Raw genomic sequence first — 25,879 nt, forward strand, 5'->3', positions numbered from 1 at the left:
ATTAATAAAGTTTTTGCCTTGTATAATAATAGAGGTGTGATGGAGGTGGTGTCCACATGACAGCTGTCTGCTGTATGTCTTCCTGTGTAGAAACATGCATGAGTTTAAAGGTGCTCAAAAATGAGGTATGTGATGTGTTCACCGGCAACACTTTTTTCATAAGGAAAGGAAATCTAGATAGAACAAATGTAATAGTCCATTTGGAGTAGGTCAGCATATTTTGTTTTATAGGTTATACTGCTGATTGTTTCTTATGGTACAGTTTTGCTTTGCGCTTCTTTTCCATGTGCAAAACGTAGGTTCAATTCTATACCTTGGTGAAATAGCTTCAGCATCTATATTTAGTTTTTTAAGCGATTTCCTGTTGATTCACAATCTACTTTAAATTTAAAACAGAAAAAAGAAAAAAACGTACTTCCTTCGTTTTCATCACCTTCTCGGAGGTCCTCAAAACTACAAACCTCAAACACTCCAGTGTTCGTGGTATTTCAGATGTGTTTCATGTGAAATGTTCTAGGTGACACTACTGGTGCCCCAACCTTTCTAAAATTTTCTACAGTATGGAGAAATCCATTTTCTATATTTCTCACTGATAAGCTGACATATATGTATATATTCTCTGAACAGCACCGCTGTACAGAAGGTGGTATGATGTTAGTCTGACACATAATATTTGGAGTTTTCTGCTTTTCTTTTATCTTTTGCTTAGTAAATTAATTAGTTATGAGTTAAGATTGCTTTGTATGTAATTAATTTATTTCAAATACAGAGAGGAGGTGAACTATAAATGCAGATGCAAGGCAGTAAAAAAAGGTTTGTGTATAATGAATGAGTCACGCAATGCTTTCCTGTAAGCACATTTAGTCAGTTGAGGGTCTTCAACTTTAGTCATTTGTATCAGCCGTATAAAGAAGTTATAAATGAAAATACATGGGAAAAAAAGATAAAATTATATAAAAATATGTTTTTAAAGTTAATAACTTTAATAAATCTTCATTAAAAATGCATACACCTGTTGTACACTGTAATGTTCTATTACCCATTTAAGAAATGTTTCTTTATTTAAATAAATTATAAATTACATATTTAATGTAACTACCAGTGTTACCAAAGAAAAGTGGATAGATGAACAAATAAAGAATAATGTCAAGCCAGTGTGTGCGCGCCTGTCTCTGCTCTGCGTGATGAGTCTCCATCTGAACATCCGGGCCTCTCTTCATCGAGCACATCTCCATGTACTACTTGTTCAGGGGTGGATTGATGTCCCTTTAGCTGTGGCCACTTCCAGCTAGAGTCAGTAAACACAATTAGATTTGTTCCAAATTAAACAAATTCGTGGAACAAATACCTGCTTAACACATTATTCCACTAGCGTTCATTTATTAAGTCCTGCCCCCTGCACTCCAAAAGTGAAATTGGGTAGTCATCACATTTACAAGAGTCTGACTTGTAATTTGAACAGAAATTATTTTATGTTTCTGTGGTGAATGTAATTAAAACATATGCAATCTCCATTAAATTCAACAACTTAACACTCGTTAAACGTATTCTTGTTGAGATGAAGCGATAAGTGCTAGCAAGAGTGGTTAGTTGCCTGGACTCGCGATATCACAAGATCACACGGGATTTTAAACAACAGGCAAATCACTGCGGTTATGAAACCAACTAGTATTTATTGTGGTTTAACCTGTCAGAGATATAAAACATAATGAAAATTCTGTATGAAGCTTTGCAATCATAGTATTCCTATTTTTTAAGCATGGAGTGTATGATGATGTAGTTGTTAGCACTGTTGCCTAACAACAGGAAAGTCCTGAGTTTGAATCCACCGACCGGCACCTTTCTGCGTGGAGTTTGCACAATTTTGTTGGCTTTGGCTTCCGTTAGGTCAGACCTTCCCAAAGTGTGGGGCGGGGCGGGCCCCACAAAATGCTTGGACAAACAAAATGCTTGGAAACCGCTAGCACGGGGCGCCCACAAACACAAAGCAGGAAATGAAGCATCGCTGAATATGTTTCCAAACCAACTTCATTCTAAGCCAAAGACTAGAAAATATGGTGAAGGATATCTTCCCTTTGGTTTCACCTGCACAAGTGCCGAGGTAGGTCTCCCCTGCAGAATTGGTTTTCCCTTCATGGGAGCAGCGCTGGGCTCTCATGTTAATCAGGACAAACAGTATCCCACAGTTGTTTATGTTTTTAAACCCATTTTGCACAGAGAGGCATTTTTTGAAAAATGTATTGATAGCAATGTTGAATATTATTACACATGAAAAAAAAAATAAAAACTACACATAAAATAATCACACCCTGACGCCTCTGCCTTTCTAAATGGAGGGACAGTAACTGCGTGTGTATATGTAAGATGTGTAAAACCTGAAGATAGTCAGATTAACAGTATTTTGTCTCTATCTGCCATTCTGCAATTCATCTCATGTAAAAAATAACGTGTGCACAGCGTGACGTGAAAAAGGCACATACCTTTGACATTGCGTGACCAACTCTGTATTCCTCGTCCACACATAAAGGCAAAAAAGGAGTTTAAAAAATCTCCGTTTTCGGTGATTCGAAACGCCGTTTACGTGTGGACGAAACAGCTGCGTTTTCAAAAATACCCGTGTAGGTGCGACGCAGCGTAAGAGTTAGTAGTTTATTTTATTACTACCTGTAATTTATTGCAGATTACTTGTATTTGCTTAATTGTTTACTAAATGTTTGAGGTGTGAAATTAAACGGCAGTGGAGCAAAATATGGGTGTGTGAGCAGAGTGAAGCTGACCCCCCACCCACTTGAAACGTAAAGGCAAATAGGCGGAGCGGTTAGTGCTACGTTTGTGCAGATTTGTGCAGGTAAAATTAGCGTTTGTGCTGCTACGGTTTCCGAGATATTAAACTTTATTTTATAGGTCATTCAAAGGTCACCATCCCCCCAGACTGCTCCAAAACGGGCCAAAATGGTCTACTTTTTTAGTGCTACGTTTGTGCAGATTTGTGCAGGTAAAATTAGCGTTTGTGCTGCTTCTGTTTTAAAGATATTAATGAAAATGTAAAGGTCAACCAGCCCCCCCACATTACCCAAATCCAACAAAAGTGGTATCAAACGTTTGTGCTACGTTTGTGCTGGTTTGTGCTGCAGAAATTTTTGTTTGTGCCGTTATTATTTTAAAGATATTAACAAAAATTTCTAGAGGTCAACCAGCCCCCCCCATATTAATGGAATCAAACAAAATGGATGTCAAACGTTTGTGCTGGTTTGTGCTGCAAAAATGTTTGTTTGTGCTGCTAACATTTTAAAATGTTTAATAAAATAACGTCTTGATGCGTGCTTAATCATCCAGGTAAGTAAATCCCAAAAGGTTGATTCTGTTCATCTGGACATTTTCAGTTGGAGAAACGTTTCGTCACTCATCCAAGTGACTTCTTCAGTCTCAGCTGACTGTAGGTTTCCCCAACCATATAAACAGTACATTTGCATAGTGAAGGAAACTAGCGCCACTGAATGAACAATGTGCCGGGGGGTTAATTCCATGATTGTTAGTATGCAAATTCTTATGACCATTGATCAATGACAACTAATCAAAGCCTATTGATCAATGGCCATGAGTACCATTCACAGAAAGTGGGGAATGGCTACAATCACAGCATTGTAGGATGGCGAAAGATGTACCCTTGGGCCCCCCTTCTCGATCCAGAGATGGTCAGCATCCTGACAGCCCGATGGACGAAGCTGTCTCTCAGTCTGCTGGTTCTGCCCCGGAGGCTCTTCAGTATCCTTCCTGATGGCAGCAAACTGAAGACGCTGTTGAAGGGATGAGTGGAGTCACCTGTAATGGAGACGACCTTCCAGATGAGGCAGGTGCAGTAGATCTCCTGGGGAGGGAGGCAAGAGAGGTCCCCACAATGCTCTCGGCTGCTCTCACTACCCGTTGTCATTTTTTCCTGCAGAACCCAATGCAGGAGTCATACCACACCAGTGATGCAGCTGGTGAGGATACTCTCAACTGTGCCTCTGTAAAAGGTGCTCATAATGGGGGTTGAATCTCTTGTGCTTCTCAGTTTGCAGAGGAAGTAGAGTCACTGTTGGTCTTCTCCACATTCAGGGACAGGTTGTTGTTGCTGTACCACTCTGGCAGATGGTTAACTTCACCCCTGTAGTAGATCTCGTCGTGGGTCAGCAGAGTGAAGAGAAGGGAGCTCAACACACATCCTTGGGTAGCCCCCGTATTCCGTGTTCTTGGGCTGGAGGTGTTGCTGTTGACCCGTACTGTCTGCTGTCTTCCTATCAAGAAATCTAGCAGCCCGTTATACAGCAAGGTGCTGATCCCCAGCAGATCCAGTTTGTGAATGAGTTGCTGGGGAATGATGGTGTTGAATGCTGAACTGAAGTCTATGAACAGCACTCTGACATATGAGTCTCTAGTGTTCAGATGTGTGAGGGCTGAGTGAGGGGCAGTTGAAATTCCATCATCGGTTGAGCGTTTTGACCGGTATGCGAACTGAAATGGATCCAGGTTGAGGGAAAGCAATAATTTGATTTGATGCATGACTAACCGTTCAAAGCACTTAACTTAATAATGATGGAGGTGAGTTTGACAGGACGGTAGTCCTTAAAGCAGGAGATAGATGACTTCTTGGGTTCAGTAATGATGGTGGAGGGATCTCCACACACTGTCTGGGGATTGTGTCATCATTTTTGCAGCACAAACGTTTGACATCCATTTTGTTTGATTCCATTAATATGGGGGGGCTGGTTGACCTCTAGAAATTTTTGTTAATATCTTTAAAATAATAACGGCACAAACAAAAATTTCTGCAGCACAAACCAGCACAAACGTAGCACAAACGTTTGATACCACTTTTGTTGGATTTGGGTAATGTGGGGGGGCTGGTTGACCTTTTGACCTTTACATTTTCATTAATATCTTTAAAACAGAAGCAGCACAAACGAAAATTTTAGCAGCACAAACCAGCACAAACGTAGCACAGTTGATTGACACCCATTTTGTTTGATTTAATTAATGTGGGGGGGCTGGTTGACCTCTGATGACCTCTAGAAATTGTTATTAATATCTTTAAAATGATAGCAGCACAAACGAAAATCTTTGCAGCACAAACCAGCACAAACGTAGCACAAACGTTTGATACCACTTTTGTTGGATTTGGGTAATGTGGGGGGGCTGGTTGACCTTTACATTTTCATTAATATCTTTAAAACAGAAGCAGCACAAACGCAAATTTTACCTGCACAAATCAGCACAAACGTAGCACTAAAAAAGTAGACCATTTTGGCCCGTTTTGGAGCAGTCTGGGGGGATGGTGACCTTTGAATGACCTATAAAATAAAGTTTAATATCTCGGAAACCGTAGCAGCACAAACGCTAATTTTACCTGCACAAATCTGCACAAACGTAGCACTAAAAAGGTAGACCATTTTGGTTTGTTTTGGAGCAGTCTGGGGGGATGGTGATGTCATCAGCAAAAAATATAACTTTTAATATCTCAGATACTGTAGCAGCACAAACGCTAATTTTACCTGCACAAATCAGCACAAACGTAGCACTAAAAAAGTAGACCATTTTGGCCCGTTTTGGAGCAGTCTGGGGGGATGGTGACCTTTGAATGACCTATAAAATAAAGTTTAATATCTCGGAAAAACGTAGCACTAACCGCTCCGCCTATTTGCCTTTACGTTTCAAGTGGGTGGGGGGTCAGCTTCACTCTGCTGGGTGTGTGTGGTTGGAGGATGTGTTAGCGCGTGCACGCGCGAGAAGGGGGGAGGGCGCGAACATTTTTCTTGTAAAACAAGGGGGGCCCAGCAAAAAAAGCTTGGGAACCACTGCGTCAGGTGAATTGATGATGGTGAATCTTGATTACCTGTGCTGGTTGTCTGTCTCGCTGTGTGAGACTGGCGAAATGCTCACCACACCAAAGTATAAGTCTTTAAATGAACTTAAAACAATCATGGAACGGATTTCCACATTAATAAATGTTTTTCTATTAGCAGTAAGTCAATTGATTTAAGTTGGAATCAACTGCAAAAGTTGGATGAATTGATGATGAACCAACTAAGTTGGTCCAGCTCAAGTACCTTAAGCTGGACCAACAAAATTGCGTAATGCTAATCACGTGGGAATCCTTTCCATGATTTTATTACGTTCATTCAAATTGTTATTTATTGAGTGTGTAAGAAAAAGCAGGTTTACTGAAACCACAGAAACTCAGATGAGTCACTGGAGTAACAAGCTGTGTGAAGCTAACCTACTGGGTGATGGGTTTTCTTCAACAAACTGAACAAACTTCATTTCTTCATTTCTTTCGTCTTCATTTCCTCATTCAGTATAAAAAAAAATATAGGAGTGTGGTAATATGCAGAAGTTTGCATTATTACCCTGTTAGATGAGTGTTCATAATTAGTCATCACAGATAAATCACTTGACAGTCTGCATCTATTTAAAACTTTGGACAGTAAGAAAGGTGTCGGGTTATGAAATAAATACAATAGCTTATTGTCACGATAACTATTTAAATAAAACGTATCTGTATGAAGTTTTAGACTGATTGATAAAGAGCATTTGTCGTGCAGTGATCAGTCACTCTGATAGAAAATTGCCTGGCATCTTTACACTGTCGTCTAAAATTTGTATTAAGGGTAATCTGTAAAAGTGTCAACACAGTGGAATGTTTCTGCCTGCCACGTGCCCTGTTCATGACACGGGTGTTTTCTTCTTCTAAATATTGTTAAAATCATCAAAAGGATGACTGTGTATTTGGCTTTCTATTTATAATATTGTAAGGTGTTTATCTTGAATTAAAGTGCCTCCAGATGACTGTTGTTGGTGTTTGACCATATTTAAAACTCATCTGATTGTAATACAGGGAAATGTTGGTTTTTACAAATAATAACTGCGTGTGTTGTTTTTGCTCATTTGCATCTTTTATTCATTCAGCTTTCTTGACATATTGCATGCAGCCGCTCTGCAGTGACGCTTTTTGGCCACAATTACTTTTTCCTAATGTTTAAAGCAGTGAAGTCAAACATTTGGAGTTGTACACGATTGTCATCAGATTGTGTGGTGAAATTTTCTAAACTAAAAATATTTTGAAGTAGGGCTTCATGATGTGGGAAGACAGAAATCAAAAACACTTTTGCCTTTTCTCTGCCATCATTTCCCCTAAAAAGCTAAATAAAGCAAACAGATTTCTGTGGCTTAACAAAAGTTTTTGCTTTTTCTTTTTAGTGTGTAACTGTGGACAGACTTCATTGAGCTCTTTAAACACACTTTCATGCTTACAACATTGCAGGAATCATACACTGATTTCACTAAAGCATTTGTATTTTAGTTGTTTGGCATCTTCTCACGAGACACTCAGTTTCCCTCTTGGGTCCACCTGATGCATCTAAAACCATCCTCGCAGTCACATTTCATATCAGACGTACTGGTGCAGTTCTGAACCACTTTAAAATGAAACTCTGAGAAAGAGTGAAATAGAGATTATTATAAAGAGTACTCTAGAACATAGAAAAGCATTTCCTTTGTGACACTTTCATGTCAGCTTGATGGCATTGCATTTTTTAGAGAGCATAAAGATTTCCAGGAATATTTTCAAACCTGTTCATATTAGACAAGTTTTGCATATTCATGGCAACTTGAGAGGAACCTGTTCTCAGAATGATCTGATAATAACGGGAGCCAGAGCTAAGATTACAGATCCTGTCAGCTATTTTTTTTCTTTTGTTTTTTAATGGCTGCGGTAAAGTTGTTTGCTTTGACACTGGTCATTTTGCCCACTGTTGGTTTGAGCTTATCTGACATGAGAATTCAAAGTGTTCTTCTCGGTACTTACTGGTTGGGGTTGGGTCTGGCATCTTCTCACAAGACAAGCAGTTCTTTTTGTCATGGGTCCACCTGATGCATCTAAAACCATCCTCGCAGTCACATTTAATATCAGACGTACTGGTGCAGTTCTGAACCACTTTAAGATGCAACTCTGAGAAAGAGTGAAATAGAGATTATTATATGGAGTAGTCATCACAGTACATGTGGAGTTACTATTAATGGTTTATCAGCTTTTTATAGAAACCCAGAGATCACGGGTATATCAAAATCCTGATGAAATCATTAAAGGTGGAAATGAAAACTTTCTTTACTAGGGTTGCAGTCTCCAAAGCAGAGATGGCATTCATCTTCATAGTTCAAGTCAGTTGTGTAACTTCCAGCAGGACAGTGTTCACATGTTGTACAATCACTCTGATACATACCTGTGAGAACAGAAAAAAACAAGAGGAAAGACTTGCTGACTCGGAGTGAGTATCGGTGAAGGATGTGGTCATACTGCACGAACTCAGCCTGCGTCATTTTTCATCAATGCAGAAAATCAAAACAACACACAGACAAGAAAGAACCATACTTCACACCACGGTACCTAAACGAGATTCATATTTCTGAGTAAATGTAAACTGATGAACAGAATTTTAAAAATATTAATAGAAGCTCACATCAAGTTATCACACATTTCCTACCTGCAGGACAATATTTACACTCTCTCCCACCAATGTTGTAGGTGTTCTGTGGCTGTCAACACAGATAGATATAAATCACTAAAATGAAAAAGTCCTCATTAACTCATCATCCATGCCACATTCACTCATGTCAACTATTTTTCTTATTTGATAAAAGTGTATGCAATAATTAAGGCGACTGGGTTAAAGAAAAAAAGTCTTACTGTGGGAAAGCTGAGCACCAACTGTGTGGATAACATCAGGAGGGCCACAGAGTATTGCACCAATCCCATTCTGTGGACAGATGTGAACACTACTGCGAAAAGGCCAAGGATCAAAATCTATAAAAGCTAACGCAACTACCAAGTTAATATCACAAATAAAGGTTATTACAATAAAACAATAAATGTCAAAATTAAAAGAAAAAGGAAATCTTTTCCTTCAGTATCATGTTCCTGTTGTTCAACTTCTGTTGTTTTTGCTAACTTCCTCAAAGTGTGCCCCACCCTTTTGTCTTTTTGTATCTTTCTCTGTCATCTTGCTGAACATCTGTGTTATTCTTTCTTTACCTGGTTACATATTGCTGCTTCCCACACTCCGACCCCTACCAGCCTGCTAAAACTGACTAACATTTATGCATCAAGTCTGGAAACCTTCACAAACATATTTAAGTACATTTGTTTTTCTTTTACTGTTTAATTTAGCTGTAAGCCAACTGTTGAGTTGATTATATATTAATATGGCAACATTTTCCATGTTAAATATTTGTAGGTTTTAAAGTGTTTTAAGCGCTTTATATTTCCAAATTGAAGTCCTGGAAAAAATCCCTGTTTTTCCATGTAAAATGTAAAATTTGAAATAAGGATAATCAAGTATAAAGGATAAAGGTGTTAACAGAGGAACACTTCTTTTAGGTTTTGAGTTTAATGTTAAGATGGATAGGAAGAGTAAAGAGAAAGAGTTTGTCTTTCTCCAAAATTTCATGAAGTGGTTACTTAACGAGATTTGGATGATTCTCTCTTTCATTTTTTTTTTATCTGTAATGCTTCAGGGTCTTTATCTTGGTATAAAGTGCCTTCAGATAACTGTTAGAAAAAAACTGTTGAACTTAATACAGGGAAAAAACTGCACGCCTTGTTGCTCAGTTGCATCTTTTATTCATTCATCCAGCGTCTCTCGACATATTACATACAGCAGCTCTGCAGTGAAGCCTTTTCCAGCCAAAGTTACTTTTTCTTGATGTTTAAAGCTGCAAAGTCACACATTTGGATTTTAGATCAATAGTTCTGACTCTGTGGAATAATTTTCTTTAAAAAATTTGGTAAATAAGTTTTTCTGTTGTGTGAAGACAGAAAACAAAAACTCTTTTGCTCTCATCTGCCATCATTTCCACCGTGGAGTCTTCATTCAGCTCTGTTCTTTAAACACGAATATATATTCAAAGCTATATTTCTGTTATGCATATAATATCAAAGCCATCATTTCACAAAAGCATTTGCATTTCCGTTCATCTTCCTGAACTGAGATATTTTTACACTGACTTTACTTGGCATACACTCATAAAGAAACAGCGTAACTGGGAAAGAAAACCTAGATGATCATCAGATTCTGAATTTTTCACGTGGTCACCATGAAAACACAAAAGTCATTTTGTTGGCGTTGAACTGCTTGAGACAATATGAGATTTTACAGTTTGATCCTTCTTAATGTTGTGCATCTACCCCGGTAAGAGTCTTCTTAAAAACACTCGCTGGTCAGACAGAAGGCCCATAAACATACACACTGGCACATGCATACACATAAATTCACTCAGTGCGTTAAAGTGTAACGGTACAAAGAGAGACGGTGTTTTATGCCTTTAACAATGCACCCGACGCCTGATCTTTTCAGAATGGCGCTCAGCTGATTACAACTGCAACACATGCATGAGCTAAACTGCACCCTACTGCTGAAACAAGTTATTTCACCTGGTTCATCTACACAGAAGAAACAACACCATTTAAAACAGTGTCTGATAATAGAGTTGTGATGGAGGGGGCGTCCACCTGACAGCTGTGCGCTGTATGTGTTTTCCTACGAAGGAACATGTAGGTTAAATATGCCAATAGACATAACTAAAGTAAAAATGAGGTATGTGATGCGTTCACCAACGACATTTTTTTTTCATAAGGAAAGGAAAACTAAATAGAACAAATCATCCATTTTCAGCAGGTCAGCATATTTTGTTTTTCAGGTTAGACTACTGATTGTTTCTTATGGTACAGTTTTGCTTTGCTCTTCTTTTCTATGTGCAAAACGTAGGTTCACTTCTATACATCAAGCACCTTGGTGAAATAGCTTCAGCAGCTATGTTTAGTCTTTTTTTAAGCAATTTCCTGTTGATTCACAATCTAAATATTATTTTGGCACTCGGTGACTAACTTACATTATTACATGACAGCCTTTTTGTTTTTCCACTATCCTCAAAGTGATTCTGCTCAACCATGCAGCTTTACTCAAAGATACAGCCTTCACTCTAATCTATAATAATAAGCATTACTGCTAAAAAAATAAAGATTATTAACAACACTTACATGACCCTTGAGTGACTCTATCATCCAGTACTTTTAGTTGGTCTTTGAAGTGCAACAGACAGAGACTACGGTTACGTTCAAAACTAAAAAACAACCTCCCAACACTGTGGTCATTGCTCCCTCACCTTTCCCGAAAACTACAAAGTTCAAAGCAGACTACGGTGTTTGTGGGATTTCAGATGTGACTCATATGAAATGATTGGAGCTCCAACATCGTCAAGATGATCAATGTGTGAACTCTCTGTGAACAGCAGGGTGGTTTGGTCTGCTTAAGGCTGACACCAAAACGATGGTGATATAGACATGCGACTTACTACGGTGACTATGTTGTATTATTGTTAAAAGTTTCTGCACCTGCACAGGAAATATAAGCTAATTCGACCGTTTATTTACAGATTTAGGGTAAACGAATGTGTCCAAATGAATCAAGGAACAAATCAGCCTCTGCTGTGTCACAGATGTAGCTCGCAGGTTACGGAGGCCAAAATCTTGATTTCATTGTTTGGACTGTTTGCTTTTGCCATGTTATCCTTGACTAAATTCTGTATAATTGTTCTTTGTCAATGCATATCTTCTCCCACATCATTATAGAAACAGTCTTCTTGCACCAAATCGACCAGCTCAGTGGTCAGACGACTACTACAAATTTTTACGTTTTTTCAAAATATTTAAGAATTTGTCATAAAAATCCTGATGAAAAATCTGCCAGGAGGCCCACAGTTTAACTTATAGCCAACATATTACTGCCATTTTTCAAACAATGTGGTCCTCAAAGCGAACACATGTACACTTTCTGAACTGGAGGCATCCGAGTGAGAGGAGTGACATTCAACTTTCCCAATTAACTCCTGTTATATTTGATCAAGGGCTTCAGGAGAAGAATAGAAAGCAACTCTTATATCATCTGATTTAAGGCTTAGGAACACAAAACACCACAGATCTGAAGAGCAACTTCTCAGGATTTTAGTTATTTTTTCAAATCACTTTGAAATGACTTGAAGTTTTAAGGTTTTTACATACATTTCCCTTGTTATCCAGAAAACACCTCACTTTATTGGAAGGAGGCCTGTTGGTAGTCAAAGACTCAACTCTGTTGCTCCAGTAAAAATGCACATAATGTTTGCGTTTTTCTGATTTTCTTCTGTATCTTTAACTTTTCATTTATTGCCTCAGGTTTGCTTTGCCTGTGATTCTATTATCGTTTATACAAGAGATATGGTGAACAGTTAATGCAGCTGCAAGCCACTAAAATGCTCTCTCGCGGCTTTTTATTAAACCTACATGTGTGGATAAAGATTCAAATTCAAAAATTCAGTGTTATATTATTTTAAGACTGAAGCTTCATTGTTTCCTGGAAATATTCCTGTAAATGTGACTTTAACTTTTAGAGCTTCAGTGACCATAAAAGCAGATCAGAGAGGAGTTTATGACGCTTACATTATCCTTGTTTTAGCTCGTGTCCATTTGTGTAGAATGAATAAGTCATGCTATGTCTTCCTGTAACCACACTTACAGTCAGCTGACCCTAGGTCCTTCAACCTACTGAATCGTCACAAAATGAAGCACAATGACAGACTTCCTCGCTCAGTCAGTTCCATCTCACTTTCCAAAGTGTCCAGAAAAAGAAATGACTCGTCAAACAAGTACGTAAACATGGTGTTGCCGTAGTCACGTAGTCAGCGCCCATTGTATCGGTGTGGTCATGGATGCACTTGAGATCGTGTGACCACAGCCGCTGTTAACGCTGGAGTGAGCATGTGTCATGTTCTCCCATTGCTCGAGGAAGAAGGTGGAGATACCGACGGCTTGTCGTTTTCTCTCGCTTCACTCTCCTCAGCGGGTGGAGGCACAGCAGACGGACTGAGAGGGGCAGAAAGAGAAATGCATCATTTTTTCCAGTAGAAACTAAACTCGCTCTACCTGTGGGTTCGGTGGTTCGCTATAATTTTCATTAAAGGTTTTGATATAAAGTGCGATATTTTCAGATGGATAAATATTACGGCTTTTAGGTAAATGGAGACAGTTGGCATAGATTTTCAGGTAATAAAGTCCAGCCAGTTAAGCATAAAGCTTATTTATATTTAAAGCTAAATAAACATATAGTAAATAGTGTAGTCATAACTAAGTAATAACCATGTCTATCATGTGTATCAGGTGTATAAACAGGTAACAAATCAAAATAAAGAAAGTTGAAATAATATCATGCATTTTGACAAAAGGGGATTATAATAATAACTTTACTAGATACACATAATTAAAGCTGAATACACCTATACTGTAATGTTTTATAACCCATTTAATAAATGTTTATTTTAAATACAATATAAATTAGATATGCTGTATACACTGAAACTGCTCGAATAGTTTTTTTTTAAAGGAAGCTAAATAGATCAATAAAATCAACATCAAGTGTGTGTTTATGTGCGTGTGTACCTGTCTTCGCTCTGTGTGATGAGTCTCCTGCAGGTCTCCATCTGAACATCCAGGCCTCTCTTCATCGAGCACATCTCCATGTACTCGTGCAGGTGTCGGTTCATGTCGCTCTTAGCTGTGGCCAATTCCAGCTACAGTCAGAAAACTGAGAGTTAGACTAAATCACTCCAAGAATACATACGCATGCAATCAACAGCAATCTAACAGAGTCTCGGTCTCACTTCCTCACCCATGCAGAGAATATCAAAACAAATGTGAAAAAATAAGTGCATGCCTTTGCAAACAGACTCCCGTTACGTGAACGTTTGCTATTTCTTTTGTTTAACATGAGCACTTGTATAATCGCTCATTCAAAAATCAGTCACTAGTTATTGTGAAAATCTTCAGGCTACAACTGAACTGAAGTTGTAGCCTGCAGTTTAAAGTGAGTTTTCAAACTCAGACTGCAGACATTCTGAATGTGTTCTGGCACCAATTCATGTTTAAATATTTTCACACACTCAACTCCTTAAAGTTACTGATGGTGTTTAGAGCCTTGTGGATAGCTTGTTTGGTTTAGTCGCTGATTTCGGTGCGATAGTCAAAAAGGCAAAGTTTGACGGATGTGGTTTCTGTCAAGTTAGAGCTGGAATTTAATAATCAAATGTAAAAAATTGGAAGGATCACAGCTTTATTACATAGTAAGTCACATTTAAGCTGGGTGAATGATGACTAGGGGGTAAAATAAAGACACTTAGGTTAAAAAAAATCTCAGTCCAAACATACTCTGACCAGTGTTTCCTCTCTCACAGTAAACAAACCCATGGCTGGTTTATAAGACAAGGACAGAGCTTAGTTAGTCCTCGACTACAACCTGTTTTCACTGAAGCCCTTCATTTAATTTTTCTTTTCTAGCCTGGAAGTAGGCTTAGTCAATGTCTGAGAAACTATCTGTCAAAGTTTAGAGTTAGACTCAGAGTTTGTTAAACCTGCTTTCTTGAACAACCCCCTGACTATGTGCAGCCAAACTGCTCAGGCTTACATAAACTCATCTAAAATGTATGAAAGATTAAATTCAGCAAGGCAGGCTACTGCCCCTTTAAAACAAAGCATAGTAATAGTATTTCACTTAATGTCATTATTTAGACATATTGTCTTGTGAATGCAAGACACAAAAAACAGTGCAGGAGACATAATGCATGCAGCAAAAATGAAAGAACAAACTGCCAGCATGTAGGATGAAGGAAGTTATTTAACATATAAAAGTACAGAGCAAGCGTCTGACCTCAATTTGGTCAATGGTCTCTTGGTATTCCTTCTCTCGAGATTTGAAAAGACATTCGGTGTCATTAATCACCTTTTCCAGACAGTCCTCCTGCTGAAGACAAACACGGACATGGAAATTTACATGCGATGAAAGGTAGTTATAATCGGTTTAACGTGTGCATCATCAGACATCACCGCAGACATAGAACCATCAAAGCACAGCTGTTGCAGTGCTCCCATCAGCTCACATTTCACTGACTTATTTCCCACGGGAGAAAGAGCAGACTTTTCAAAGCGCACACAGCTGGTAAATGAAAACAAATACCTACATGCGTTTCTTGGAAACAAACACCATGTACGCTAAATACAGGCTGGATTTGTGCGAGTGTTGTTTTGTTGCCTGAATTGGCCCGGCCACAGCAGAGCACCGAAGGGCAGCAGACTGAGCTTTGAAGGACTCCACTCTGCCTACTGTTCTGGATAAAGTCCGCTTATAACCACACAAACAAAAGCTTCTTTGAAATCTGAAGCAATAATATCAAACCATGTGCACTTAGAAATTACAGTGCGCTTCCTCTACTTTATAAAACTCCTTTATGCAGTGACTTAAACAGTGTTTAAGCTGAAATTCTGAAACGTTTTTTTTAAAGTAACAATAGATGTCAGATGTCTCTTTATAACTGCATTCACTCAGGATGAACATCTGAGACATGGCTGAGAGAATTTAGTAATTAGCCATGCTCTCTGTTTTTGCGACAATGACAAAAGTAGAGAAGCACACATGTCCCAATTAAAGAAACAGTTTATTTTTAAACTAAAGAACCAAAGAAAGAACTTAAACTAGCCATGGGATGTGTATTCAGTATTGCCAGCAGTGTGAGAGAGTGCGTGAGTGAGGAAACGGCATATGCAATGTTGTCTCGTGCCATGCAACAAACCAAGATGCAACCAAAATCTCAGAAGTGTCTCTGGAGAGGAAAGCCACGCTGGCAGCTGAGCTCTGAGGGCGTTTGTAGAGCACACTGGGCCCAGGTGCTGCCAATCGTGTTAATTAGTCGGCACCTGCAGTACACGGGTGCTACACAGGCGGACTGAAATGCAGGTGGGGTGAGTGGGTTGTCTTGTGATGTTATCTGTGTTTCATTTTTTTTTTTGTTTTCCCTGCACCTTTTGCAGGTGCACGACAATTCAGAAACTCAATTTCACTGAAACCTGAAAGGATGATGAGATGCCAACATATAGTAATGAAAATTGTTCCGTCTTTCAGAAAGATCGACATTTACGGTCACGTGAAAAACAAAAAGAAAGAACTGCACAGCCCTGTGAAAAACAAAGTACCTCGTGTGAATGAGCAGACTGGATGACCACCTTTAGCACAAATAACCTTAAGTAATTGTTTTCTATATGACATTCTGTCTCTCATGTCCCTTTGGGGGAATTTTAGCCCACTCTTCTTCAAAGTGTTGCTTCAGTTTATTGAGGTTTGAGGGCACTTGTTTATGCACAAGTGTCTAACATCCCAGACCTGAGTCTGGTTGAGGTCTGGACTTTGATTGCGCCACCTTTAGACTTTGATTTTACAGATTTGCTGCTGTACATGTCCTGCTGGATGACCCAGTTTGGGCCAAGCTTCAGCTGTCAGACAGATGGCCAGATTTGACTCTAGAATACGTTGGTATGCAGAGGAGCTTATGGTCGACTCAGTAACTGCAAGGTGCCCAGCTCCTATAGCTGCAAAACAAGTTCATGTCACCCCCCACCCCACTGTTCCAGAAGTCTTGTGGTTTGTTCTGATTCAACTTTGCAAAACCAAGCTGTGCTACAATGGTTAAAGAGAATAGGCTTTCTCCTGGTAACCCTTACAAACAAGCCATACTTGTTGAGTCTTTTTTTTAATGGTACTGTCATGAACTTGAACATTTAATATGCTAAATGTGGCCTGTCGAGTCTGAAAAGTAGTTGCAATCTGCCAGAGCACTGCACAGTCAGCACTTGGGGTGAATTTGCTCTGAGCTTCTGGGAACACTGCGGCAGTGTACTTAGTTTTTCACAGAAATGAATAGAGCCTTGTGAAAAAGTGCTTTCTCACATGACTGCATGTGTCAGCTTACTAAGTGAGGTCTATAACTGGTGACCACAGATATCTGTCGATTTCAGTAAAACACAGGCTTGTTTATGCTGTGTGAATGTTTTGCAGAAAACAGTGATGATGGGGTAACTTCTGACAGTCATAATCCCTTGCAATTAGTATTTTTAATATGCCACAACGATGGCTAAAGGTAAATCTTTCAATTTTTCAGCTTTTTTGAAGCCTCTATATGTTCATAAATTAGCTCCTCTCTGGTAGCCACAGCTATATTTCTAACAACTTTGAGCTTTAAATCTTCACAGAGAGTTCTCTCAGTCTTAAACTTGTGTGACTGCTGCCTACCTCTCCCGGTGGGTGGGTGGGATCTGGAGGCAAAGTGCATCCTGGGAAATCCTCCCAAAGCAGCAGCGTCTCTTCAGTCTCCTCCCACGCTAGACTGTCACAGTCATCCTCAAACTCACATTCACGCCTGAAATTTTTTTTTAAAAAAGTATCAATGCACACATACAAATGCACATGGCCTGAAAAGACGACTCAGATTACAGTAATTACATCTGCAGACCACTCACAGCTGGTTTAGCATCCTCTGCATCTCCTCATTGATCTGATTAGCAGCAGATCCACAGTGCTCCTCATCTTTAACCACTGCTCCGTCACTTTCGGAGGTGCTGACGGGCTCGTCACACTCACTCCCATTAAAGGACAGAGGGGTTTGTTTACGGCGGCAGTTTAGCGATGGTTGGTTATTAGGAACCTGCAGAAAAGTTTGGGATTAGAGGATCAGACTAACAAGTAGACACTTGCTAAAAGCAGATAAAAAAAGAACCAGAGATGATGAGATTAAACAGTTTTACCTGATACATTTGGATGACGTCTTCACAGTTCCTCTGCTGGGCCACATCGCACAAGCGAGCAGTGATGTCGATCCTGCGGCAGATGTCCATGTCCACCTTCATCGCTTTCTCCTGGATTTTGCTGTCCAAATCTGACAAATTCTACAGAGAGGATGGATATGGGAACTGTTCAGCATCACTGGAAAACTGTACCAATAAGACTGATTATGACATAATAGTAGCACCATTTTCTTATACAGCACCCTAAAGATAGAAAATAAGACCCCTGAAAACTCAGGGGTCACCAATCCTCAGTCGTTTGGTACCAGACCATGAGAGTTGAGGCTCAGTTGTGAAATTTATGGTTTTCGGGGGTTTTTTATCGTTAACTCGGTTTCCCTGGGTCTTTTCCCGCGTTGTAGTTGTGTGTCTTATTTTGAAAGAAATATTTATGCATTACCATAACGACCGGAGAGCATTAAGGGGCAGAGAAGAGGATGTTACTCTCAATGTTGTTGGCGCATTTCAGTAGGACGCTGTTAATAAAGTTACAGAATTACAAGGTTGGGCACCGCTGCTGTAACTAAAGCAAGCTGTTTCACACATGGACTTGGAGAATCCTTCCTCGGGAAATCTCCTGATTGGTTTACGTGGAGGTACTGCAGAGTGTGCGGGATGCAGAAACCATGACGACTACTCGCTAGCTATGAATTCACTGGACTATAACCTGCAGTACTCTCACGTCAGCACAAATTGTTGCATTTGGACAGCAGACTTTACACTATGGAGTTGGCAGGTTAAAGAGTTGGGTTGGATGTTTGCGTTCTCACAGCCACGTTTATCCAGGTGATGTCTAAAAAAAAGTTCAGGGCTTCAGTGTGAAAGCAGCTTATAAGGACAAACTACCAAGTGAATGCAGAGGGACATCTGATTACTGTAAAGAGCTAAAACTGTTTGTGATTATTATATGAATGTATGAGCTTACATTGCTCAGGAGCCCTTTGAAGACAACCAGCTCCGTATTCAGATGCTGGACCCTGCGAACCAGCTCGTCCTGGCAGCCTTCGCTCTCCTGCAGGTCCTGCACACGCAAAAGAAGTCATAATGAGCAAATGCACTTAACCACAACTCTCTTTACTGTAGTTTTTGGGTCACATTGTGCAAAAAGATTTTATCTGCAAAGAGCACATTCAAATCCTAAATGCATAATCACTTCTGGGAAGCTCTAAATGAGTCTGACATCATGGTAACCCTCAAAGTCTCCCCGCTGATTTATTCACACGTGCTGCAGTTACAATACTCGAGAAGCATTTTTTTTACCCTTTTGTGGGCTTAAAGTGCGGTGGTATTTCCTGTCAAATTGGGTCAGGTAAAGATTCCTCGCAATGGGGCACATGCTCAAAAACACATATACAGGAAACCACTGGGCTTAGAATGAGACCTTTGCCATGAAGTCAACATTTGGGGGGTAGGAGGCATTCGTTTTGGGGGCTTTATCTGTCATCACAGTGGTATTCATATTCTCGCTCTTAACTGTTACTGCACAAAAAAAGATGAATGTCACGGCTACTCTTCATCACATGTGTCTACATGTAGACTAAAAGCAGACTTCAATCAAACACTAATGCTAATCAAGCCAGAACTGTTAGACAGCATACTGAGTATTCATTTAATTTTTCAGCATTTCACTTTGGCTATATATAAACTAAATTATGCCATAATGAATGGTTTCATTGTGGGGAAATGTGTTTATAAGGACACAAGTGCAAGAAATACAGTAATTGCAATTTGATGGTTGGCGACAGGCAGATATAAATACAACTTTCATGTCCTTAAATCCATTTTGGCACTGTTAGCAGTGGATGGTTAAGGGGTTTCAGGAAAAAAGCTAATCAATTAAAAGAGAGTGCACTAGCATTGGATGACTCATTGATAGCAGATAAAGAAGCTAATAATCATTGCCAGCACAGAGAAAGAGGTATGTGCTTGGCAAGATCAACAAACAGCTGCAGCACAATCTATATTTAACCAAACTAATCCGCCCTACTTCTCTCACTTTCATGAAACTATTTAACCTTTAACATTATTGTAAAGACGCCAGCGCAGCCTTAGCTAAAGCGTGTCATGCAGCATAGAATTAAAAATTTAAAGCGAACGGATATGTATTAAAGACGCGTGTGTGTGTGTGTGAATGTTTGTTAATTCTGTCACTTCAGAGAACTCACATCAGTTTTCTGAGGACTGCCTGACAGCAACTATTGCGGGTACTTGCCAAAATCTAACCTCTGCCTTCATAATAACATATAATCATTTATAATATCGAGACTTTCAGTCCCCACAGTGGGACTATATAAACAGATTTATGTTCCCCCATCTTGAGAAATACAAGAACAGACAAAAAAAAGGGTACATAATGTTACCTCCTGTAAGTCTGCAATCTTCTGTTGCAGATCCATCCTCATAGTGTATTCCTCTTCCCATCTAGGAGACACAGAGATAAGTTTAAGAAAGACATTAATAATCTTCTAGTTCATGTCTTCTCGGATACAGAGATCAGAGACAAAGAACAAAACATAAATTAGGTCTTCATCAGCTCTTGACATTTATAAAAGCAGACAATGCTCCTGTGAATCAATTAATTCAGGTAGTTGAAAGGCTAAAGGGGCTAAAAGTCCATTTAAAATGCACCTCTAACTGCAACAATCACATTCTTGATGATTCATTACATCAAGTAATTCAGCAATCAAGGATCAACCAAACAAAACACACTTTCGACAGGAGATGGATAACAAGTTGCTTAGCAGCAGCAATTTACTCTGCACTCACTACTGAGCACCGCCTACCTAAAAGTGGAATTAAATCTGTGCTGTAACACTTTAACAGGCGCTGGTGTAGATAAAAGGCTGAGAAGGCAACCACATGCTGCAGGGTTAAATGCAGTTCCCTGACTTCAGCTCTGACCTGAGGCCCTTTGCTCAGTCTTCCCAGTTTCCAGGCAAAATGCCTAAAATAACTAGCATATGTGTGACCAGACATGTAGTAAAAGTAAGTAAAGCTGTATTAGCATCTCCAGTTTGTTTGGAGTCTCCAATTTGTTTCAAACTAAATGTGAAACATGGTCACCGTCTTGGTTTTGGTGTTGATTAATGGCCAGAAAAGTGTTTTTGCAGAGTATTACATTGTTACAGTGAAGCTGACCTTTGACCCTTCATCAATTTCACCAATTTAATTACTGTATGAAATATTGTTATTTTATAATAAGTGAATGGGATGGTTGTCCTGATACAGACAACCTGAAAATATTTTCTATCTCCACTGGAATCCGTCCCATAAACAAATTTTTAATTTCTAAATCATCATACATTACATCTTTTTTTCCTTTAAATGGTAAATGGCCTGTATTTATATAGCGCTTTACTAGTCCCTAAGGACCCCAAAGCGCTTTACATATCCAGTCATTCACCCATTCACACACTGGTGATGGCATGCTACATTGTAGCCGCAGCCACCCTGGGGCGCACTGACAGAGGCGAGGCTGCCGGACACTGGCGCCACCGGGCCCTCTGACCACCACCAGTAGGCAACGGGTGAAGTGTCTTGCCCAAGGACACAACGACCGAGACTGTCCAAGCCGGGGCTCGAACCGGCAACCTTCCGATTACAAGGCGAACTCCTAACTCTTGAGCCACGATCGCCCCGATTTAAAGGTGGACATGGTCCAGGAAGGTCAGTAAATTGATCCTCAGCTCTTCCTGTCCATGTCTTGAAGTATCCTTGGGTAAGATACTGAACCCCAAGTTAGTGTGGGTGTAAATATTTGATAAAAATGCTTAGGCACAGATAAAAGTACTGTGTGAATGAGACTTGGGGCGCTCAAATTAAGTAGATAGGCTGTCATTTATCTGCACAAAAAAGTACAACTAGATTTCAGTATAAGTGTTTGAGTCTCACACTAAAATCAGTTTACTGCAGTTATATTAAAGATAATAAAAAAGGTGTTCGACTGAGTGAATCACCGATCCCTCACAGGCCAACTCGCTGATGCATCTCAGACCATTGTGCCTGTGAATCTGATCTTTAACACATTTAAAAGCCTGAGCAGAGACTACTGCGTATGTGATCACAATTTCTGTGATTTCATACCACAAGGGGAATTTCACTCACTGCAGTCTGCAGCCTCTTATAAAAAAGCTGTTTAAAATGCAGAATGCTGCAGTACAAGAATCCCTACAGGGAATACTAAATCTGAAATAAACTGAGTCATGAAACAGGGGTTGTTGTTGTCATAGCAGGTGCTTGTTAGATCAGTAAGGAGAGCGCGCACAGAAAACTGAGAGGCACTTCCTTCTGCAAGCCAAGCCCCCCTCCACCAGTTACATCTTGCAGTGCATGCTGCATTGCAGATACAGTATGGAGTGTAGAGAGGACGACGGTGCGCAGTGGAAGGAAGAGAGTGTGAGAAAGGAAGAAAAGGTGCGACTGTGTCGGTTTTAAAAGAGAAAGAAAATATGAGCTAGAGCGTGTGGTTGGCAGAGAGAGGGGTTTTTTGGCAGTGACAGAAGGAGGGTAACGGGGGGAGAGACAGTTGTCCTTGAAAAAAATAAAAGAACAGTGCAGAGAGCTAGAAGAGGGTAAGTCTGAAAATTAAAATACACCACAAGCTGCTTTAGGTTGCAGTAAAGGTAAACAGATATAATAAAAAATAAGATAACAAGCATTACATTATAAAATGGTATTAATATTTTAAAAGCTATGTAATAGCCTGAATCTGAGAGAATAAGTTTCGCATGAAGAAACATTTTGTGACGTCCTCATTTGTCCTGACTGAAGGGGGCTGCAGAGACCCCTCAAAACAACTCATTAGGGGAGGAAAAGACTTTGAGAGGGACAAAGTGTGTGAAACCCCTCAATTCACAAATAAAATGTATATATGTCTGGACAGCAGGCTGGGAAATGACGCACACTAGTGTCTCTACAGACAGAGAAAGCAAGCGTCTCATCTGTCTCACACTCTCTGGATTGTTAAAGTCGTCAATGTGCTTCATACACAAAGAGCCCACTATACTGTGCTCAGGATCTCCGCTGTGAAGAATGCATGGCTGCTCAATTGGATATAATCTGAGGGAATTTAATGATGAATGCGCAAAGGACCTTTTTGGAGTTAACAAATAATTACAAATAATACACAATCCACCAAAGCTGTCGGACAAACTTCAAATTTACAACAGGATTTATGCAGTTTTAGATGTTATTGCTAAGCTTTCTGGAGAAAAGACCAATCACATTGTTCCATATTAGCGATTAAGTGATTGGCCACATACACAGACAGCTGTCTTTCTAAAATGGAGATCAAAGCATCCATATTTGAACTGGTGATGTCATCAGATAAAGTCGCATGAGCTCACAGCAGCAACTGTGGATTACACGATCTCATATTCTCAGCAACGGTTAATCCTCTTCTACTCATCCATCTCACTTTCACAGAATAAGAGTTGATGCTTGTTGTTCTGCATCAAAACCCTCAGATATTTAGTTGATTGTTGATAAGCTACAACCAGTAAATGTTCAACATAAAAGATTGGTTCTTACTTGAAATGGGGCTCATAGCCAAATCTCCCATAAATAATTAGTTCACTTAAATGTTGGTAAATGAGGCTGTAAGTAATAAGTCTCGACATAATATCCAAAAATACAATCCTGAATTCTATTTTCACATTTCCTCTCTGAACTTCTCTCTAGATAAAATCATTACTGCCTTTCAGCATAAAACATGATGGCTCTCCATATGAGTGACCACATGTTAATAAAATCCAAATAATATACTAACCTGCTAATATTTTCTTGCAGAACATAATGTGACAAAAAAAACAAAGATGGGGCCATTTTTTTTCTTTAGAAAATGGTGTCATCGCACAGTTTGTCCAGCTCAGACTCCACAGTTTAAAAACACTCAGATAAATGTCTGCAGCACTTGTGTAAGGACATCTACAACAACACATTCTTGGAAAGATAATAAACAATGAGACATTATCTTCTCTTTAAACATAAAAGAATGGGTGTTTATGTGTATTATTTAAATAATATTTGCTAATATGTAACTCTAAAAGCTGATACTGATGTTGGCATCTGACCCATAAAACGTGTACAAACTGAGCTAAATGTTTGGCTGCACAGAGGACGACCACTAAGCTTTGACCTCGATTCTACTTCATGTTTGTCCCCTGAGGTGTTAATATTTTTTAGTGTATTTGTAGCAGCAGCACCTGCCTCTGTGGTTAGTCATGTGATGAATGCAGTTCCAGGCTTGAAGTGATCGATGTAGAATTTTTGTGCTGACTCTGTGGTGTAGCAGGAGACAGCTGGTCTGCAGCTGTTCTGCTCACTTCTCCAAAGTAGAGCATTACATACACTCAATAAAGCTACAGAGCAATCACAAGATTTATTTATTTTTTAAATAGCCCTGAAGGAACTGCAATAAAAGGTTTGGTCCATTTACCTGCGTTTATACTCATCTCTCTCCCTCTTCACTTTAGCCAGGACATTGTACAGGGCTCTTATCTCGGGGGTGATGGTGTCAATCTGGACACCAACTCCATCCGGGTGCACCCAGGATACTCCTGGGCTGGTCAGACGCTCAGCACCGGGGCCGAACTTGCGGGTGTGGTTGTAAGACCAGATTGTGCCCGGAAGGAACCGTGGAGGAGGGTTGGTGGAGGCTCCCGGACCTGTGCTGTTGTTAGTTCCCGTTTTAGAGCCAGATCCCGGGGAGTCCACACGGGGGGAGGATAGGCTGATGGTGATGGCTGGGTTGCAAGCGGCATTTGTTTGTGTTGCACTCGAGTTTTCAGAGGCTGCAGGTGGCAGGGCAGGCGCGAGAGGCGTTGTGAACAGTGTCGTAGGCCTCCTGGCCGAGTTGTTGGTGTTGTGGAAGGGCAGGGAGCCGGGCCTAAGCTGTATCGTTCCGACAAATCCCGTCTGCACGCTTACCTCCTGGGTGTGCGCTTGGTTCTCACAGCATCCACCTTTGCAGCCCTTGTTGGCGTCCAGCGCCTGCTGGAGCTGCTTCTCCAGAATCTTATTTCTGCGCTCTAATTCGTGCACTTTAGCCAAAAAGCATCTGAAGCGCAGGTTGAGAGTTTTGAGGACGCTGATGTTGGAGCCCAGGTCGTTTCTGAGAGCCATCGCAGCAGGGGGATGCGGCACAGGGCGGTGCTGATAGTGGCTGCTGTGATGGAGATAAGGTGAAGACTGAGAGGGTGCGGTGAAGTCAGGCCCCGAGCCGGGCTGCTCACCCAGCAGAAGGGAATCCGGGTCCGGTGCACCGAAAACAGCGTCGGGAAGGAGACCTGAGGGAGAGTCCGGGTGTCCGGGCGCCTGGTTCTGCTGCGGATGCTGTTGGAGATGCGCGTTGGCCCCCAACAAAGGATTCATGCTATGGTATGGAAAACTGAATCGCTGCAGATCTGGCATGAACACGGACAGGAACTGGCTTGCTACAACAGAATATTGTTATAATATAGATAATATCTGACACCCAGGAACGGCGTGTGCGTAAAACGCCTATGGCCCCGTTCACTTGGTTATATAACTGTTTATAAATAAGAATCTTATCCTTAAAGCCCAAAGGTCTTAACGTCGGCTGATGGATCAGTGCTCTCTGACGATCCACAGAAAAAAAAACAGCCTAAATCAGGACAGATGGATTTGGAAGAAGACTACAGAACACCGGACGTGCGCCTCAGCGTGATGCTTTGCAATAATAAATGTAAAATAAATGAAGAAAAAGCCGCAGAGCATGAATGAATAAGAAAGAAATCCGGCGTCTCCGCGTTACTGAAGTTCTGGCAACAAGCTGTGACCGCAGGCAGGAGAGAGCGCTGCGGGATTGGAAGATCCGTCTGCCGTAAATACGCGAATAGAGGAGCCTTTATTAACTGTTTGCTTTCTTGTTCACATTTGAAATCATTAGCCACAGCTCCAAACAAAAAACATTAGAGGATTTAGTGAAACTGGACTGAACCGTGACGTCAGACCTGGAAATCACGCTTTCACTGTTTTGCGGTCATTTAAATTTAAGTTAGAATTAGTCCAGTTTTTTATTTATTTATTTTTTTAGAGTAATTCAGCATGTTTGTTTATTCTTATTAAATCTGATGGAGAGTTAAACAAGAAGACTGCTATCCAATTCGCCAGTTACATGCCTAAAAT

General features: G+C 40.2%; 2 protein-coding genes across 3 annotated transcripts in view; both read right to left on the reverse strand.

Moving 5' to 3' along the window:
- Window positions 1-11,186, reverse strand: part of LOC146564190 (uncharacterized) — a 26,104-nt gene extending 14,918 nt beyond the window's left edge. The window contains exons 1-3 of the mRNA XM_085291777.1: window positions 11,072-11,186; window positions 8,723-8,792; window positions 8,520-8,571 (exon numbers count right to left, since the gene is read on the reverse strand). Of these exons, the coding sequence (XP_085147903.1) occupies window positions 8,520-8,571; window positions 8,723-8,791 (121 nt within the window). The 5' untranslated portion in view covers window position 8,792; window positions 11,072-11,186. The remainder of the gene's footprint in view (window positions 1-8,519; window positions 8,572-8,722; window positions 8,793-11,071) is intronic.
- On the reverse strand, window positions 9,633-25,626 carry iffo1b (intermediate filament family orphan 1b). 2 transcript variants are annotated; one of them, XM_085291771.1, is made up of 9 exons: window positions 24,168-25,626; window positions 20,092-20,152; window positions 18,657-18,752; window positions 17,693-17,833; window positions 17,408-17,592; window positions 17,181-17,307; window positions 14,769-14,858; window positions 13,505-13,635; window positions 9,633-12,931 (listed from the first exon to the last, which is right to left on the reverse strand). In XM_085291771.1, exons 1-9 carry the CDS (start codon window positions 25,139-25,141, stop codon window positions 12,832-12,834), a joined length of 1,905 nt encoding a protein of 634 aa, XP_085147897.1. In that variant the 5' UTR covers window positions 25,142-25,626; the 3' UTR covers window positions 9,633-12,831. The 2 variants fall into 2 exon arrangements, with proteins under 2 accessions (XP_085147897.1, XP_085147896.1); XM_085291770.1 differs by having other exon boundaries at window positions 14,769-14,861; window positions 24,168-25,623.
- Between the last annotated feature and the right edge of the window lie 253 nt (window positions 25,627-25,879).

The sequence above is a fragment of the Mchenga conophoros genome, linkage group LG11 (assembly GCF_057382185.1).
Source record: "Mchenga conophoros isolate Kocher_MC1m ecotype Shallow Benthic linkage group LG11, M_conophoros_male_GT1.1, whole genome shotgun sequence".
Classification (NCBI taxonomy): Eukaryota; Metazoa; Chordata; class Actinopteri; order Cichliformes; family Cichlidae; genus Mchenga; species Mchenga conophoros.